This window comes from Xenopus tropicalis, chromosome 9, assembly GCF_000004195.4.
Source record: "Xenopus tropicalis strain Nigerian chromosome 9, UCB_Xtro_10.0, whole genome shotgun sequence".
In the NCBI taxonomy this organism is placed as follows: Eukaryota; Metazoa; Chordata; class Amphibia; order Anura; family Pipidae; genus Xenopus; species Xenopus tropicalis.
Window position 1 is genome coordinate 59,380,349 of NC_030685.2, and position 18,784 is coordinate 59,399,132.

The 18,784-nt window shown below is 40.3% G+C and overlaps 1 protein-coding gene across 1 annotated transcript; it reads right to left on the minus strand.

Annotated features, from left to right (window-relative positions):
* Window positions 1–552: 552 nt before the first annotated feature.
* Window positions 553–3,278, minus strand: arl4c (ADP ribosylation factor like GTPase 4C). The gene has a single exon (NM_001016707.2). The coding sequence runs from the start codon at window positions 3,090–3,092 to the stop codon at window positions 2,511–2,513; it is 582 nt and encodes a 193-aa protein (NP_001016707.1). The 5' UTR covers window positions 3,093–3,278; the 3' UTR covers window positions 553–2,510.
* Between the last annotated feature and the right edge of the window lie 15,506 nt (window positions 3,279–18,784).

Sequence of the window (18,784 nt, forward strand, 5' to 3'; positions counted from 1 at the left end):
TGGAAAAAAGCCCAGCTGACTCAAGCTACGTGGCAACTCCAATTCATATATATATTATTATAAACAACCAATAGTTGTTCCGTCCACTAAATTACTTATGCTCTGATTATTTACTTTACTGTCTGTCCTAAGAAGAATTTAAAAATGTGGCTACTTACCCCTTATTCCTGCATAAAATAATGTATATTAACATGTCATATTGACCTGCCTTGTAATGTCACCCATGGGTGAAAAAACATCCCATGTGCTATTGCCCTATATCTGGAATGTATTATATTGTTTATAAAGGATGTGTGTGCTGTTTTACTGAACACTGCACAGGGATCATTCATTTTTAAGTATAAACAGTATAACCCATGACTTTGTTTTGAGCTCATCTGTACGGCATGCTCTGGACACTAATGGGTCACTTATTTAAGATGACAGTTGGAATATTTTCAGCATCACACTGGGTACTTAGCAAGGTAAACAACATTACTTGCAACAGTTGTCAGCCATCTTACATGCTCACCTGGTATCAGAGCAACCATTCACACAATGGAGTTTGCTTTGTTACTGTAAAATGCATTTATTTCTTTATTCGCCATCAGTAAAAGTGTAAACGCAGTTGGACATACGGAAATGGGAACAGAGCAGACTGACCACTGACGCTGTCTGATCGGACGGAGTCAGGACAAATGGAGACAAGCAGGCAGATCAATGGCATCACCTTAATTATCTGAACTGATGAGGGCACAGCAGCTAGACCTTTACATTCACCTGGCTACACAAAATGTCAAACCAGCCAAACACAAGAATGTGAAGGGGCTTATTGTGGGCACTGGTTTAGTGCAGGCGCAGCAGATTAGTATGACAAAAAAAATAGCCAGGGTTGGTTTAGTCACATGGTGTGTTGTCTCTGCTGGTATAAATACACCAGTACCTTCCTCAGTACATCATTGGCCTGTTAGCGCACACACAGGGCAGATATCAGCACAGGAATATGAAAGTGTGCCAAAATCCATGTATACATGGGGCGGAAGGCAGTGGATCACAGATCTACATCAGCAGAGTAAACACACATTATTCCTGTAGTCTTAGGGTGGGACAGAGAGGGCATTTATCCTAGGCCCCTGGCATCACCAGGGCACTTGTAGCAAAAATGCTGATTAAAGAACATAATACTAAAATATTTATTCTATGGGTATTTTTTTTACTACTTTCAATGTTATTGAATATAACTAAACCTGTTGGCATTATTAGCAACTAAACAGTATCCTATGAATCGGCACTGTTCTGAATGGGTGTAAAATAAAAACAAAACACAGGCAAGGCCAGCAGAAATCATTCAAAATCAACAATCATATTAGTATTTTGTGCAAACTATATGCATCAGAAAATGCAGATATGGATCAGAAAATGCAGAAATAACAGACAGTCCCAATTTTAATCCCATGCAACAGAAATAAGTATAGGAAGATATTAGGACACATCCCCCAAGCTCCTTCTGTGCAGGATCAGCCCTGTCTCTGCTTGTTAAGCTAACACGGTATTCACAGGACTTTCCAGCATGGAAGGGGTTACATTTAGAAGTCGTGGCTGTGAATCTTTGGCCTGCAGAGAGAGAGAGAGAAGGAGGGGGTAGGAATAAGAGGAGCCAGGGAGACAATCTATAGCCACATGAACACCAGCCACAGATGCCATAAAAAGAAAGGGGCGACTAAAACAGCTCAGGCTAGAAAGCAATATTCTGTAAAGCTCAAGCGCTGGACAGAAGACAGTAAGACAGTGACACAAGTAACTGTCCCCATTAAATGTATCACCACCATACAATGGACATTTTCAAGTATTAATTTGGCAAGAAAATGAATACAATGCACCATGTCTGTCCCTTGTCATCCCAAATACAGTAGTATTAGTAGTCCCTCTTCAATCCATTCCCATGTTCCTGTCCTTACAGCAGGTCATCCTTGGATATATACACACATATATATATTTATAGTAAAGGTTTAAATCCATGATTGGAAAGGGGAGAGTTGTCAGCTTATTGCACTGCAATAACGAGTCTCTCTCAGCATGGAAGGGGTTAAAGTGCAGGGTCCTGCCCTGTTCTGGGTTAAATCAAGTCCCACTGGTGAAACAAGGTCCAGCTCATGTCACTCAGTGCAAGGAGATAGTTCTTTCTTATAGTTTTTGGGTTGGAAAAGAAAATAGTGAGTCCATCAAGTTTAATCCTTAATAATCCATTGTAAATGAGCCTAAATGTGCCCAAGCACTGCTGACCAACCCAGTAGCCTCCAGGGAGGGTAGTACAGAACTGGGCCCTGTTATTCCTGAAGACTCCAGAGGGCTCCATTTAGTTCTACTCAATAAACCAGAAAATAGAGGCCCAAATGTCACCCTTATATGGGGCCCCTGGGGGGCCAAGTAGATTTCATATTGATTGGTAGCCTAGTGGCCATTATCGTGTGGGCATATATTTATGCACAAGCATCTTTGGTGGAGCATCACCCAGAGCTCAGCACCTATGGTTATCGCTGTTTCTTCTTTTGTTTTAGGGTCTTTCTCCTCTTGAGGATCATCTCATACAGCTTGTCCATGCCCTCGGTTAGCCCCTCTCCGATGATTGCACAGGCTGGCTGCACATGGTAAGGGGTAGAGGGGCTCAGTTCTTGCAGTGCCAACTGCCTTTCAATCTCAGGCACAGCCAGGGATTTGGGCAGATCCTGTTTGTTTGCAATGACCAGGAGGGGGGTGCCCAGGTTCTCAGCGAACTTGGTCACCTTGTGCAGTTCAGTTTTGGCTTCTTCCAGCCGGTCTGAATCGACAGAGTCCACTACATAAATGATTCCATCTGTGCAGCGACTGTATGATTTCCAGAGTGGTCGCAGCTTCTCCTGGCCCCCCACATCCCAGAAGTGGCAGCTGATGCCCTTTGCTGCCCCATTGCTCAGCCGGATCCGTTCCGTGTTAAAGCCGATGGTGGGCACAGTGTTCACAAATTCATTGAACTTAAGGCGGTATAGCACAGTGGTCTTCCCGGCGGAATCCAAGCCCAGCATAACGATGTGCAGTGACTGGAAGGAGGAGATGTTAGAGGAGATGTTGCCCATGTTGAGACAGCAAGGGAAAATGCTGGCCAGCTCGCTGTGCCCACCCCGGGCATGCCCTGATGGTGCCAGCTGTGGGGCGGTGCTCTCCCTGCAGGGGAGTGGGTCCCTTGTCTGGAGGTGAAACCCCAATAGGAAAGCCCAGACACCTACCCAAGCTCGCCCACCCCCCTTACAGCCTCAGCTGAGGTGCATGTCTGAGAGCCACATGAACCAGGAGTGCAGTCCTCAATCTTCCCAGTGCCTGAGAGGAATGTGCCCTGTGTCGCTGGGATCCCCTGACTGAGAGAAGGCTGTTGTGTCTGCCACCTCCCGGCCCCCCTTCTCCTATGGCTCCTTGTCTATCTCTCTCCCTCCTCCAGCTCTTCACATGATAATGAATGTGCATCTCCAGCCATCCGTCTCCTCCCCTCTCACGCCCCTCCTCCAGCCCAAAGACTCACAGCCACGACTCCCTAACCCCTTACATGCTGGAAAGTCTTGTGAATACAGTGGAAGCTTAGCAAGCAAGGACAGGGCTGATCCTGCACAAAAGAAGCCTGCAGATGTGTCCTATGACTTCCTATACTTATTTTTTTTTAACATTAGGACTGTCTGTTATTTCTGCATTATCTGAGCCTGCATATAGTTTGCACCCAATACTAATATGATTGTTGATTTTAAATTATTTCTGCTCACGTTGCCTGTGTTTTATTCTTATTTTACATCCCTTCAGAACCCTGTGTTGAACAGAGCCGATTCAAACAATACTGTTAAGTTACAAACAATGGCAACAGATTTTGGCATGAAAATGCACACTTTCCTGTTTCATGCCAATATCTGCTCTGTGTGTACGCTGACAGGCCAAGCTGTACTATAAAAGGTACTGGAGTATCAATGCCAGTGAAGACAACACACCATGAAGCAGTAGCCTAAAACCAACCTAGCTATTTAGGTTTCATACAAATCTGAACTAAACCAGTGCTCACCCTTCACATTCCTGGATTTGACTGGCTTAAGGCTTTGTGCAGCCAAGTGAATGAAGACTATGCAGGTTATAGCAACAGTCTTCAGGGAGGAAAAAACTATACTGGGCCCTCTCATTCCTGAGGGTCCAGAAGTCATATTTAGTTGTGTTCAATGAACCAGCAATAGAGTTCCAAAAGTCCTCCTTATATTGTGCCAAGTAGATTTCAGATAAGTTGGCTATAGGATAAGGAGAGCCCAGTCACCTCTCCAATCCTGCCCACACCTGCACCTGTTTAGCCTCAGCTGATGTGCATGTCTTAGAGCCAAGTGTGCCAGGAATACTCTCGCACTCTCCTTGATACTCCAAGTGCCTTGGAGCAATGTGATGCTTGCACATTTATGTGCAGTTTAGTCTGTGGGCCAGTTAGTCAGAGTACTGCATGGGTAAGTCTGAATGCTGTTGTGATCCAAACACACAGTTTGTTTGTATAATGATCTGTGTGTGTTGCCCCAAAAATAAACAAATTGGCTAAACAACTGGTGGTGCAATTGCAAGAGTGAGGCCCCTCAGTACAGTAGATTTAACTACTAAATGCTTTTATTGGTTTCTAAAGGGAAAACCCAAAATACATCGGGGAAAAGCCAAAAGAATAAAGACATTAAAACTTTTTACATGTTGCATAAGAGTCCTCTTTCTTTATCAGTCATTATATTTTTGGAATACCTGTGCATGGTGGCACAAGGGCGTGTAAACTTATAAGGATAAAAGTCAGGTGGAGCAGTGTCTTCTTGGTGTGAAAGTTCTGGTGCAATTACTTTAAAGTTGCTCAGCAAAAAGAAAAACAGGTTGATAATTACCTAATACATATATGCATACTTCAGCTAAACTAGGCATGCACAGGCTTCAGTTTTCCAACCTGTGTCCATTTGGCAGTTCACTGAACTTTGCTGGCTCCTGCATGTGACCAACCAGGTAATAATATCTAGCCAAATCTCCTGCTGGGTGTTCAGTAGACTATAGGGACATCCACCTTGTTTGTATGGCCAACATTTCTGGAATAGACAGCAATAAACACCAATATATATTTCATGAATATTTTTTTTGTTCCAGTATGAAGTCTAAGTGTTTTATATTACCAGGGTCAGCAGAATTACTGAGTGCATCTGTACAGAGTGAATCTGTAGGGGGAATGCTAGTAGCAGACATGATTTCACAGTTGGGAATCTAAAATGCAAACTGGGTATTGCAATATAAGTACTATATAGTCTATATATCTGCCATATATAGTCTATATATCTGCCATAGACTCCATTATAAGCAAATAATTCTAATTTTTAAAAATGATTTCCGTTTTCTCTGTAATTAGAAACCAGTACCTTGTACTTGATCCCAACTAAGATATAATTAATCCTTATTGCAGGCAAAATGATACTATTGGGTTTATTCAATATTTAAACGATTTTTAGTAGACTTAAGTTATGGAAATCCCAATTACGGAAAGATCCCTTATCCGGAAAACCCCAGGTCCCAAGCATTCTGGATAAGAGGTTCCATACCTGTAATTGTAAAACTGGAAGTACTGCCATGTTTGGGCGGAAAGATATTTAGTTTCTGTTAGGTTTGGCTCAGATGCCATATATTCAATACAAGAGGAGATAGAGGCTGTTAGAGACTAGATGTGAATTTCACTGGATAGTAAAATGGTGCCTCAACATAGTAATAGCCAATATAAAGGATGAGATTTCCCAGAGAGGTAGTGTACAATGAGAACAATAGAGATAAAGTGTAGAGCCCTGAGGCACCCCTGCTTTATGGGCAGGGGCACTGTGGGACACAGGATGATGCCAGGCCTGTAAGTAAAGCTACAAGCATGAGCTCATGAAAGTGCACAAGATGCAGGTTTGAAAAAAGCAGACAATCTGCAATGTGTGAACCTGCCCTAAAGCTGGCAATACACAGACAAATGCTAGCTCCTGACTCAGTCCCTCATCATCTTATTGTTGTATGTATGGGGGACTCCAAATAGTCCTAATTTATATCTGGCTGAAAATTGGGCAGATATGTATCAGACAGATTTGCAAGGTTGAGCAAGGACTATAAGTACACTGATGTGATCTTTTTTACCTGCATGATGATGGTTGGCCAAATGAGCCAGAGAGCTGCTTGATTGGTACCCTTACTAAACAAGCAAGTGTATGACCAGCTAAAGCTGAACTAGAGAAAAGAATTTTAGCATAAGACTCAGAGCTCCGTGTTTTGCAGAACAGATATAAAAAGAAGGCAAATTATTTTCTCCCCCCAAAAAAGGCCTGTATAGATCCTAGTCTAGCTTGCTGCTTGGTTTAGGGTCTATAGGCAAAATACAAACAAGCTGGTTAAACATGTCAGAATTTACAGTCATGACTTTTACTAGATATGCATGTGAGCATACATACAGTATATATAAGGCTTTATTCATCTAGCAAATATAACAATCACATTATGGCATGTACCCCACTGCTACTATATATCTTTTAGGATTTTACCGTACTCCAGGGACGTTTCGGTCCTCACCCGGGACCTTTATCAAGATATCTTGATAAAGGTCCCGGGTGAGGACCGAAACGTAGATCTAAATAAAATAAGTATCTTTTTTTGATTACATTTTCCTGGTGTGCATTAGCATTTTTTACATATATATATATATAAGGACAGAGAGCCGCACGCACAAGGACTTAGCGATTAGTGAACAAATTTATTTTAAAAAATTATTATATATAATATGTGTATATTTAGATGTGTACCGGATAAAATACATTCAAAATGGTATCAATGGTATCAGATATATATGTACAGACATCACTGGCTTCATAAATCAGAACACTATGGATCCCAAGTCATTATTGATGAGGTTTGCACCACACTCAATCCTCCCCCAATACTGAATGCTTTTAGGCAATCCTCCTCTTAGGAGCACCAATCAATATTGCAGGCAGATCAATGTTCAGGCCAGGGGACTCTGCCAGAATTACTCATGTGGTTATTGATCATAAGGGCTTTTGGAGAACATCCAGAAAAACTGAACAGAAACCTGGACATGTTCCGAAACTGCAGCTTTATTACATAAAATGTTTAAAGTGTCTATTAATTTCCAGTAACAGCTAGCAGATGTGCAAAGCACTGTACACAGCAGCAAACTCTCACTGTTATTCTAAACAGACCCAATGTAAACAGTAAAAACAAGGCACATGCTTGGCTATGAGTTAGTAAAGCATATAGTTTGCAAAGATATAACACTTAAAATCTGGTTCTGTCCAGCCTCTAGTTTCATAGGATCAAAATTCCAGCCTGTCAGGGCATTAGGGATTTTGCTCCTGGGGGTTGTCACCACCAAGGACAATCCTGTGTCATTCTTTGATGTGAAGGCAAAGTGCACCATTGTGAAGATATCTGCACCCTTCATTTATTTGTCATTGGAGTGCATTATAGTAAACAAAAGGCTAGTTATGTGCCTGATAGCCTTGAGCCCACCAATTGATTCAAGCTGCCATTGCCCTTTTAAGAAGAGTGCGTGTTTTTATTTGAAGATGTGATTCAGGAAGCCTCCTCTGGACAAGGAAGGAAGGAGAGAAGTGATTGTGTGTGCTCTGGCAGATATTAGCAAGCTCACATCAGTACCTGACAATGTGCCAACAGTGCGAGAGAGGGTTTGCTGTTTGAGTGGGAAAAAACAAAGGAAAATAAATGTATGCTGATGGGATGGATAGAGGCATTGATGGTCTGGCTAAGAAAGGGGGAGAGCAGGGGAGGATTCTCCTTTTGGACAGCCAATCATCTGGCTAGAGGAAGGGTTGCCACTTTTTCTAGAAGAAAGCCTCCCTATCTTTTTAGATTTCTTCCATATAAATAAAATATAATAATAATAATAATAATAACAATAATAATAATAATAATAATAATAATAATAATAATAAAATTAGCATTTAGACTAATATTTACTGGGCGGGCAGGTAAAATACTGACAGAGATGTATTCTTAGCATGTAATCTGATTTTATCTGCAACAATGTGAACCAAAATTAATAATTTAACACTAGGGTAACTTAAAATATTTCTGAAAATGAAGTTTTCATGTGGTGAGGAATGTTATATCCAATCTAAACATTCCTACTAACAGCTTGCTACATGCAAAAAATGAATATCCCCTTGATGTTTACCGAATGGTCAATATTTAGTTTACCTTCACTAGTTTTTCTTTAGTTTTTGCATTATTTGCCTTGTTCTTCTTTCTCTTTCCAGCATTTAAATGGGGGTCACTAATGCCATTAGCCCATAAACTATGGCTCTGTGAGGCTACACTTTTATTGTTTTTGTTATTATTTATTAATTATCTTTCTATTCAGGCCCTGTCCTAGTTATATTCCTGCCTCGCATTTAAACCAGTTGCTGGTTGCTAGGGTAATTTGGACCCTAGCAACCAGATAGCTGCTGAAATTCCAATCTGAAGAACAGCTGATTAAGGACTCACAATAAAAAAAATAAATTGCACATTTTTTCAGAATATCATTTTATACATTATACTAAAAATTAATTTAAAGGTGAACAAGCCCTTTAAGAGTACGGAATATGTATGTATGTATGTATAAGAAACAAGCCAGATATTTATATGATAGATTTAGAATGCGAAAAACACATTTTTCTAAAAGAGATCAACATATAACCCTCACTAAGCTGCATCAGCTAATAAAATGTTAGCAGAGACATAGCTTCTTTCATTCAGGTGACACCATTATTAACAACTGTTGGCACATTTTGAGGCAGGACGTTGATATCACCAATAATTACCTATCGACACACTGGGAATTTGAAAGACGTGTTGCTACATTGCCATTATAATGTGCCAAAAATGATTGCGGTATTGAGTAAGAACATAAATGGCAACTATAGGTGTAGAGACCGTCAGGTTTGTCCTTATTAAAAAAAGAAGAAAACAATATGTTGCTGACATATAAAGGAATATAGAATGCAATGATGCAGTGTCAGCATGATCAGATGTATGTGAGTAAAACTACACATTAGTTTGCTATTCTGGAAGACCCCAACTACAGAAGCTTGATACATGCCAAGAGTCAGAATCCAAATGTAATAATTTGGCATGTACTGACCAATGAATGCTTAGAGAATCCAGAGTGTTTTGAACAGTTAAGGAGTTCAAGAGACATGAATTTAAAGTGAGAAGCTATGGCCATAATAGCAATATACATGCATATTACAAAGCACTGAAGTCAGCATAATAAAAAATATCAAAATAATGGTTTCATCAACAGCAAGACTACAGGGTTACCTATCTGATGGAGTGTCCATGTGGTAAGAAGTGTGTGGGTAGAACTACAAATCAGTTTATACAATCAATATTGGAGCATGCTGGGGCGCGATTTAAAATCTCGGATGCACCACAATACCCTATCATATTGCTAAAGAACATCAGCATAATAGTAATATCTTTTTTGTGCTGTCGAGCATAGACCCAGGGCTAGCCCGGCATTTCAAAAAACCGGAGGCCTAAACAGCCCCCCACCAACCCAATAAAAAGTGCTTGTCTATGGCATCTTACAGCAGCCCCTCTGGCATTTGCCTGAATCCACAGATTGCTGGTCCACACCTGCTTACACCCCACACAAATACCGTAACTGGGGATGCAGATCTAAAGTTGCTTCAGAAAGAGGATATATGTATTGCCTCCTGGTATGTTGAGGCTTTTACTTTTAGTCTATTATTTAACATGGGTCTGTACTCTTTCAACAATGTAGCAGAATATATATTCAGATCAATAGTGGTATGATTTGTGAAACCACAAACCTATTAAAGTTTTGTGCAGTAATTCAATAACCACAAATTAAGACTCCCAATGGTTGCTGAAAGCTAGGCTATCATATCTGAGACTGCTTTGACTTATAATGAACAGTGTTGCTTTACATCTTTACAACATTACAATATTTTGCTTATCCCTACTTTCATGATTACTGCGAGGGATTACTTCACAGTAATCATGATAGTAGCGATAAGTGAAGTTTTTCTCCAGGCATGGATTCATTGCAAAACTTCTTTTTTAGCATTGGCAAATTATTTCGCAAAATGGAGACAAAAGTTCACCAAGTCAAGAAAAAGTTGCAGTCGTTTCAAAAAACTTGTTGCGAAAAAGAACGGTTGCGTCAGAAAAGTTGCGACTACGTAAAAAAGAGAGAGATAAAGACGCATAAAAAAAGTTGTGTGGTAGCCACATTTGACAAATTTTCCGAATTTACGAATTTTTCAGCAGTTTTGCAAATCTTCCAGCAAAGCAAAACGGGACAAATTCATTCATCACTACATGCTAGACTTTTTTCATTTGCCCTTCAAGCCCATAAAGTTGAATATTTCATCAACAATTTTTATTGTGATTTAAGGGAATTTTATTGTTCTGGCACAGGTTTCTACTAGACAATTCTGGTTTGAGGTGCTAGACACTGCACCAAATAAATAGCAGATTAATCATTTTATTTGAAAAAAGATGGCCATACACAGTAACATCCACTCGCTTGGTCACCAAACAAGCTGATCTTCCCCCAATATTCCCACCTATGGGTGGGCGATATCGGCTAATTCGGTCATTTGGCCCTGGGGTGAAACGATCGAATTCGAATGGCGGGTATAGGCTCCGTCAATTCAGGGACCAACATCAACAAGCCGATGCGGTCCCCGATCAGATGGTAAAATCAAACCTGCCTGATGAAGATCTGGACGATTTTAGACCAGATGTCTGACGGGCAGGCCCAGCATTCGTGCCCATACACGTGCCGATAAGCTGCCAAATTGGTCTAAAGGACCAATATTGGCACCTAAAATCGGGCTGTTTATGGCCACCTTAAGTCACTAAGCCACACAGGGCTTGTTCTTGGCCTGAAACTAAACATAGGCTGAGCTTCCCAACTGCATATGAGTGTGTGCGGCTCCATTACAATCTGTCTACTTCTGGAAGGACTTTGCCAGTCTGACGGAAGGCTTGCACCACCAGTGCAGCAAGTGGTTTAAACTTACGGGTGTGCGGTGAAATTATTTCTCTTTGGCCTGGGTGCAGGCACATAGAGCAGATTTCCCAGGCCAGTCCAATGGCTCCAGGTGCAGGCACAGAGAGAGGCTGCTTGATGCCAGCAAAAGGGCTGATTCCCAGCCTACGCTCATCTGCAGGCTGAGAATCAGCCCCACGAGGCATTATGCTAAAGGAGAAGGAAAGGTTCAGTCACTGGGTGGGCGCCAGGCATTCCAGTGTTTATAATCATGTGATACCCCAAGCCTGAGCTTCTGTTAGCAAAAAACAGCTGGGGTACATATCGACAAGCACCTTATTTCTTCAGTGGCCACGTTTAGAGTAAAAAAACACCTTTTTTGTTAAAGTATGGCGTTCACTCCGTGCATGCTCACCTGGGCAAAGTTTGGGAATCAGGTAAGTGATTATAATCATTGGGGGGGGGGCGGTTATAATTTTTCAGCATCCAATGATTAAACCTTTCGTTCTCCTTTATTATAGAATTGACAGTATCTGGCAGAATATCACTGCTGACTTGTCTATTACCTGGTGTTAAGAATATCTAGCTTTTAAATATGTTCTGCTTATTCCCCATAGTAATGCCTAATGTGAAACCATTTTCACCACGGCTCGAAAATTGCAAACAGAAATAAAAAGTCTTCTCAGAAAAGACATCAGGGAAGCCCAGCCTGCTTGAAGTGTATTTTCTACAGAAATCTGAAACACACTGCAAAAGTCAACCTTTCTTATTCAGTTTCCTGTTATATCTGGAAGTGGAGAACTGGGCTAATAAAAAGGCAAGAATCATCTCACATAAAACACTGAAGCATGGAGAAAAGCAGGAAAATGAATGACAGGAGGTCAGTTTACGTCAGATAATAATATGTTTCTAGTATTTAAAAATGTGAAGTATGAAAAAGAACCTGTTTATGGGTTATTATGCAGCATTTATACACTTGACACTTATGAGTTCTTTTTATTAGATGCAGAAATACTGCAGTAAATCAGGTTTAGTGGATCATTTAAGAAGATAGTTTAGAATAGTACTCATCTGTATTCCACAGAAAGGACATTTGAGTGCAGGTTACAAATAAAACTGGGTACGATACATTCCTGAAATTGTGTTCACTATTACAGCCTTTGTTAGCTCCTTGTCATCATTATATTTTTTATATAGCATCAACAAGTTTTTCAGAAATTTGCAATGTTATTATGAAAAGTGAACTTATTAATAGTAACAAAAATGGCCCCATGCATCATTCATTGATAGATAATGTTGAGAGCTGTCTCTTCCCCAGTGGCTGTTGTGCTCTCTGGGGGCAGTAATGGTAGCACTCTTGTACAACTATAAATTTACATTAAACATTCACATTTTCCATTTACTTACACAATGTGCATGACTCCTTCAGGCTAAAGTGCAGGGCTAAGCTGCCTATTGGTAATAAGGTTCTGACTTTCACTGAGAAAAACTTTTGTGAAGGTGAAACATGGTTCCTTCTTATCTCAAGAAAAAAACTCAATCTTTGTAAATATATGTGAGTAAAAAATATCCTGTGCAACCTCCTTGTACCGACCTTCACAGTATTTGCATATCTTATGTACCTTTATGGATTAATTTTCTAATGCAGCTTAAGGGAAAAAAACTGCATTGCCATTGCCACAGCAGAATGCACATTGCTGCTCAAGCAGAACTCTATTCACTCTCATGTGGAAGATCTGATATTACCAGAAATTCTAGGTTGGGACTCAATGTTCCCTCTAATTTCTTCTTGGCTGTGTGTGCAAAAAAATCTTTTGTGCACACTTTTGAAAAACTAGCATATCAGATTAAGTACAAAATTATATGTTTTACACAAAATTATTTGTGGGCACCCAGAATTTTACTGTATGCACTGAGGTAAGCATGGGGTGGGTAAGGATGGCAGTAGCATCAGAAATGCCTTGCTCTGCTTCCTGTGCTTGATTTAAAAACCACTGAACTTTCAGCGGTACAGGTGTAAGTATGTATTCCTGAGCTTCCACCTGTTACATTGGAATATTCACCCTCAAATGTCATTAGTATGTTTCACAACATTATGTGGGGCCCTTCCCTCAGGTGCTACGTACCTAGGTCAAACATCTAGTTTGCTGTAGCCTAAAATTACTTCTGCTCTCTTTTAGAATTAATTCATGAAACTGCCGCCTACTCTCATACCTTCTGTCTCAACTGACTGAATGCAGCATTGTGTGGAATGAACCAGTGGGGGGGATCCCTCTTAAATGGGAGGTTTGTTTAATTACACTACTTATCTAAAGACAGTCTCTGCATTCACCTTGGGCAAGTACAATGCACACACAAATCCCAACCCCCCCATTTATTATAACTACACATAATCCAGAGATAAAAGAAGGGAGATCTGGAGTATAGGAAGGCTGGTGCTCCACCTTGAGACAAAAACTATTTTGAGAATTCCAGATATGCTATCTTGTAGCTGTTGTTAAACTACACCTCACAGAATTCCCAATGTAAGCTCAGAGTTGCAACTTGACAGCATCTCCCACCCAAATAGCAATTAACCACAGGTTCTTCAATTCTAAATTTAACATCATGGATCAAAATAGGTCTGCTGAGCTATAATGTATTTGTTAGTAGAGCCTGGCAGTATAAAATAGATCAAGGGTCAGTCCAACAGCAATAGGAAATAAAAATGCAATAAATGCATTTATATACATAATGTTCACTTAGTCTGCACTTTTCAGTTCCACATAATTTCCATGTAGCATAATAGTTTTATTTAAAGATATATATATAGATTTTGCTGCAAGGCTTTTTTGGGCAGCATGAATATGTATTATCCAAGACACCAATGAATACAATAGATATCAACAGGGCTGATAGAAAAGCCCTAGGCAACCCGGCTTTCCATGTCACCTATCCCCCCCTTCCCCTTCCCACACGCCAACATATTACTGTTCTTTTATGTTTTAGAACTAAAAGTTTTTCATTGGGCCATATATTTACGCCAATCAAAACTCTTGTGTCATGAGTTTCAATGCATCAGTTCAGGGCTATTGTTTTGTATGTATGTTTATAGGCATCCACAAAAATAGCTTAGCAAGGCTTTTTGGCATATAACAGCTTGTTTTAAAGTGTTTGGGAGCGGATGTAGCCTCTCCTATATGTACTTGCTGATTGTGTGGTTTTCATATTTGTCCTTACAGGATTCTATATGTCTTTCATCCAGAACCAGTTTAGTCGTCTTGGTTACACCTTGTGGCTATCTGCCAGGTTACCTTTAGCTCTTGACAAGTATTGCTTTTTTTTCCTGTGGACCCATTTGGGGACATAATGACACATTCAATTTGCTGCTTGTCCTGTTCTAAATATATGTATGGATACAAGGTTGGGCTGAGATTTAAAACAGGCCCTGGCAATTTTAGTACACAAAGGCCCAGCAGCCCCCTACAGGTCCAAAGTAAAGTCTGTGACAGCCTAAAACGCTACTTCTGATCTAATAAACTAAACTTGGCATAGTATATTTCTGAGCATTATTTACCCATCATGCCTTTCTCTCAGCCGGGACAACAGTTGATGAATCTCACATATGTGTTGATTGAATATATCATCTGCCTCAATTTGGCAATAAGTATGTGAGACAAATTGTACACAAACAGCAATTAAGTGCTAAGTAAGCAACAAATTACTGCAAAATGCCTTCACAGGCTAGCCTAAAGTACATGAACCTCTGCATAGAGTAATTATATATATATATATATATATATATTGGGTGTCCCTGATGAAAATTTCAGTTGGAACTGAAACGTTGGACTAAATAAAACCTCTTTGTTTTCTTAATGTCCTCATAGCCTGTACAAAGAAATACAAAAGAACTTGCCCTGTATTAATCACCATTCTGCAGTATATTTTAAGTTTATAAAAAACCTTATAATCACTTATTCTTCTGTGTTGGATGGATTAAGAGGTGTGCGTGTTATGCTTTTTGAATAGTTTTTGACTTTTTATTAGATTATTATTTTGATTAGATTGATGACTGCATACATTTACCTTATTGTTGTTATGTGCATACCATCTGTTTTGTCAGATGTGGCTACTTGGCCGCATATCTTGCCTACTTATTATATTACGCGTTTCACTGAGGTTGAGTTAACCCCTTGTATATAGTTGGCTATAGATTTTGCTATATTTAGAAGAATGATCTTTTTTCTTTAGTATATTCAATACTAACATGAGCTTAGAGAGTATACCTATCACTACCAAACAGTACTTGTCACTGACTAATGTGGTGTATAATGTATCATAAATAATTCAGAATATAGAGTGGGGGAGGACGACTGTGTCTCAGCCAGCCGCTGATTTCAGAAATAAGGAGGGTTTTTCATTCCGCTTTATCTGACTCATTTGGTAACAAGATCCCTAGCCTGCTAGATAATGTTAAAGGAGGTACCTATTAATGGAGGAATGTTAACCCTTCATTGCTTTTACACTGTGATAGAAATTTACATCAGCTTGCAGTTTTTCTGTGGCCCAAGATAGGAACAGATTTAAACCATTCCATTTTCTAGCCATGCATTGTTTTGAAACCAGTTATAAGTTTCTTTATTTGGGATCCAGCACATTGGTGCCGCTTCTGAGCAGTATCATGCAAACGGTCAGGGATCATGGCAACCTGATTCCAACAGCTCCCAATGAAAATACACATGCATTTGCATTTTTGTATCTGCACTAACTGGCGGATGCCACTTATAAACATGGGTAGGTAAGAATGGTCAAATTTTCTCCACCAGTGTAAATACGCTAGTGGAGAAAACACAGTGCGTTGACCTAAAGGGGTGAGGGAGCTATTTAAATCATTTAATACCAGCAGAGCCAGATGCCCTAGGCAACCCCTTACGGACACTTTGCCCCCCTAACCTTGTGTGTGTGTGCTGTGATGATGCAGGGGGTAAGCTTGCACTGATGAGCCATGGTGAGGAGTGGCTGGATTGGGCCAGGGGTAAGCAAAAGAAGAGATACGTGCCTAGCAACACCCCTTCGTTGCATCCTGGGCACATGCCTCTTCTGCCAATCCCTAGATCTGCCCCTGAACACTGGTTTGAGTCCCAAATAAGTATCAAATTTGTGCTTAACTTTGTTAAAAAGGATTCTGATACTATGAAGTACCCAACATTTTACCTGAGGTGTAAAATAAAACAAGGGTTTCCTTTATACAATCAAATATGGCAGAGGGATCTAGCTCACAGGTTGTAACAGCTAATAGGTTAAAGGAATAAAAAAGAGGTGGCTGGTAAAAAAAAGGTTATCATGGAATACCGAACAAACCTCTGGCCAGGTGCAGGCAGATCTAAAGCTCAGGTCAGGGTGCTGATAACTAGTGTTTGTTCTGGGAATTCCATTAGGGTTACGCACCACTGCTCCATCCCCCATGCCACAAATGGATTTGAGTTGCCTCCTCCAGGGAGAGAGAGGTGCCTGTCAATGATTCCCAGAAGGTGAGAGAAAACACATCCAGGTTTTCAAAAGGAATTTCAATGCATTTTGAAGCTTGTGGTTTGTGTCCTTCCATCTGCTGATAAAATACAATTTCCAGCACACTGGCATATTGTGTGGCATAAATGTACTCTGTGTCACCATATATTGATCTTGTTATTGTTAATCTGTTAAACCAATGCTAATAATACACAACATCATGTTTCAGACTTCCGCATAGAAGGTAAGGTGGCCATACATGAAAATATCTGCTTTTATACCCAAAGACTAAAGGAACTGGATGCAGGGGGAGGAAATCAACATTTCACCAGTGTCAGAACTCAGCCATTTAGATTAAAGTGATAACAACATACATCTACCTCAACCAAACTGATCTCTAATTGTTATTCCTGTGTTTATTTTATTTGCATTTCTATTCTTCCTTATAAGGCTAGCGCCACATGGGCTTATTCTCGTTCTGTGGAATACCACATGCCGAGAATCATCCCTTATACTGACACCAGCCCCCTACCTTGTTTTCACCCAAAAGCATCATCTCAGCGGCAGGTAGACAAGGTGGATATCAGCAAAAAAACACAAGACCTCACATTTCACAGACAACATCCACCATGTCTACCTTCACTCTGGTGGAGATATTGGTTCTGGGTAGGCCCATCAGAGGGCCCCATACATGGGCAGATAAGCTGGCAAATAGGTCTGAAGGGCCCAAAACGGCAGCATAACTCTGCTCATGTATGGCCACTTTAAGAACACATTACTTTCAACCACTGCAGAGGCATTGCAGAAACATGGTTCTATTTCATAACTGACAAATGTAGCAAACATTGTTAACAAAATATTTAAAATGTGGGTTAAGTTGTCTCTCTTTATCACCTTATGCTGATAAGTACCCCTTAGGCCACTTAGCCTGCCACCATCAATTGTCCTAGGTCTCCAGCTGTTTCTGGGAGCACTTGGCTAATGTTGATGCCATTATTCGAAGCCACCAAATAAATTAGTAAACAGGAATGTGTCTGGGGGCTGGAAAACCATTAACTTATCACCAAAAGGTCTGGTAAGCAATAAAGCACCTGAACATGCAGAATAGCCAGAGAGAAGATCATTGCAGAACATGGCCAGAGAGAGATGCCTGAAGGTCCCCTAGTGATCAGCGATTTTGGAAGTGTCTTCTTCCTCAGCCAAAATACTGGATAGCAGGGGTGCAGGTATCGTACTGGCCTAGCCACTCGCCAGTTGAATACTCAGAAAAGAAATAAGGACCAGTACCTGTTTATGCAGTACAATGGGGTGATCCCAGCTTTTATTTCAAGGTGCTCTTAACACTTCACAACATGATGAAGCGTTTTGGGACCTCACGGCTCTTCCTTAGTGATCATCACTGTTCTCAACTTGCCTAATAGCAGGAGTGGCCCTGGTGCAGGTGGAGGGGCCGATTCAGTCCCATGTAGCATTAGCCTAATGGTCATAACTCTACCAATGATTTTGAGAAAATGTATATTGTCAAATTATTAGTAGAAAAAATACACATTTGAGTTGATACATGATATAAAACCCAGAGAGCCCCCATCTCTGTACCACCGAATTTAATGATTCTGGTAAATTTCAGCAGCACAAACAATATCCTAGTGAGCTAAATCCAAAAAGAATAATTGCACATTCTATGTTTTGTTCTTCCTTGAATCATATTATTTCAGGCTTTGTTCTTTAATACTTGTAAGATCTGCTGGGGAAAAGGTGTAAATTGGTTAGGAAGATAAAGAACATACTGGTCCCCAGAATCCTTAAGATGTAGCTATTATAATCAGTGTTTTGAATTAAAGGGGAAATAAACAGAACTTCTCTGCCATGTATTAACCCCTTAAATAAAATGATGAACATGCGGTTTCCTGTGCACATCTTTGCATATGTGCATTTCTCATAATGCCTAAAGCTGGTTTTCTATCGCTTAGGTTAAAAACAAGACACCTGCCCTGCAGGATGGTGGGAAAGGTTGTAAAGTTGGTTTCCCCTTGTGCATTTTACCACTTACAAGATGATGTTAATGTATAATTACACATTTCAGCCTCCAAATAAATATCTGTAACCCCACTGATCCAGGCACACAAAAGCCTCCTTTGGGATACATGGCATGTAATTTTCTTGTGCACTGACATTCCTTTAATGTACCTCCATTGTTCTGTCTACAATAGGAACTTTATACCAATCCACTTCCAT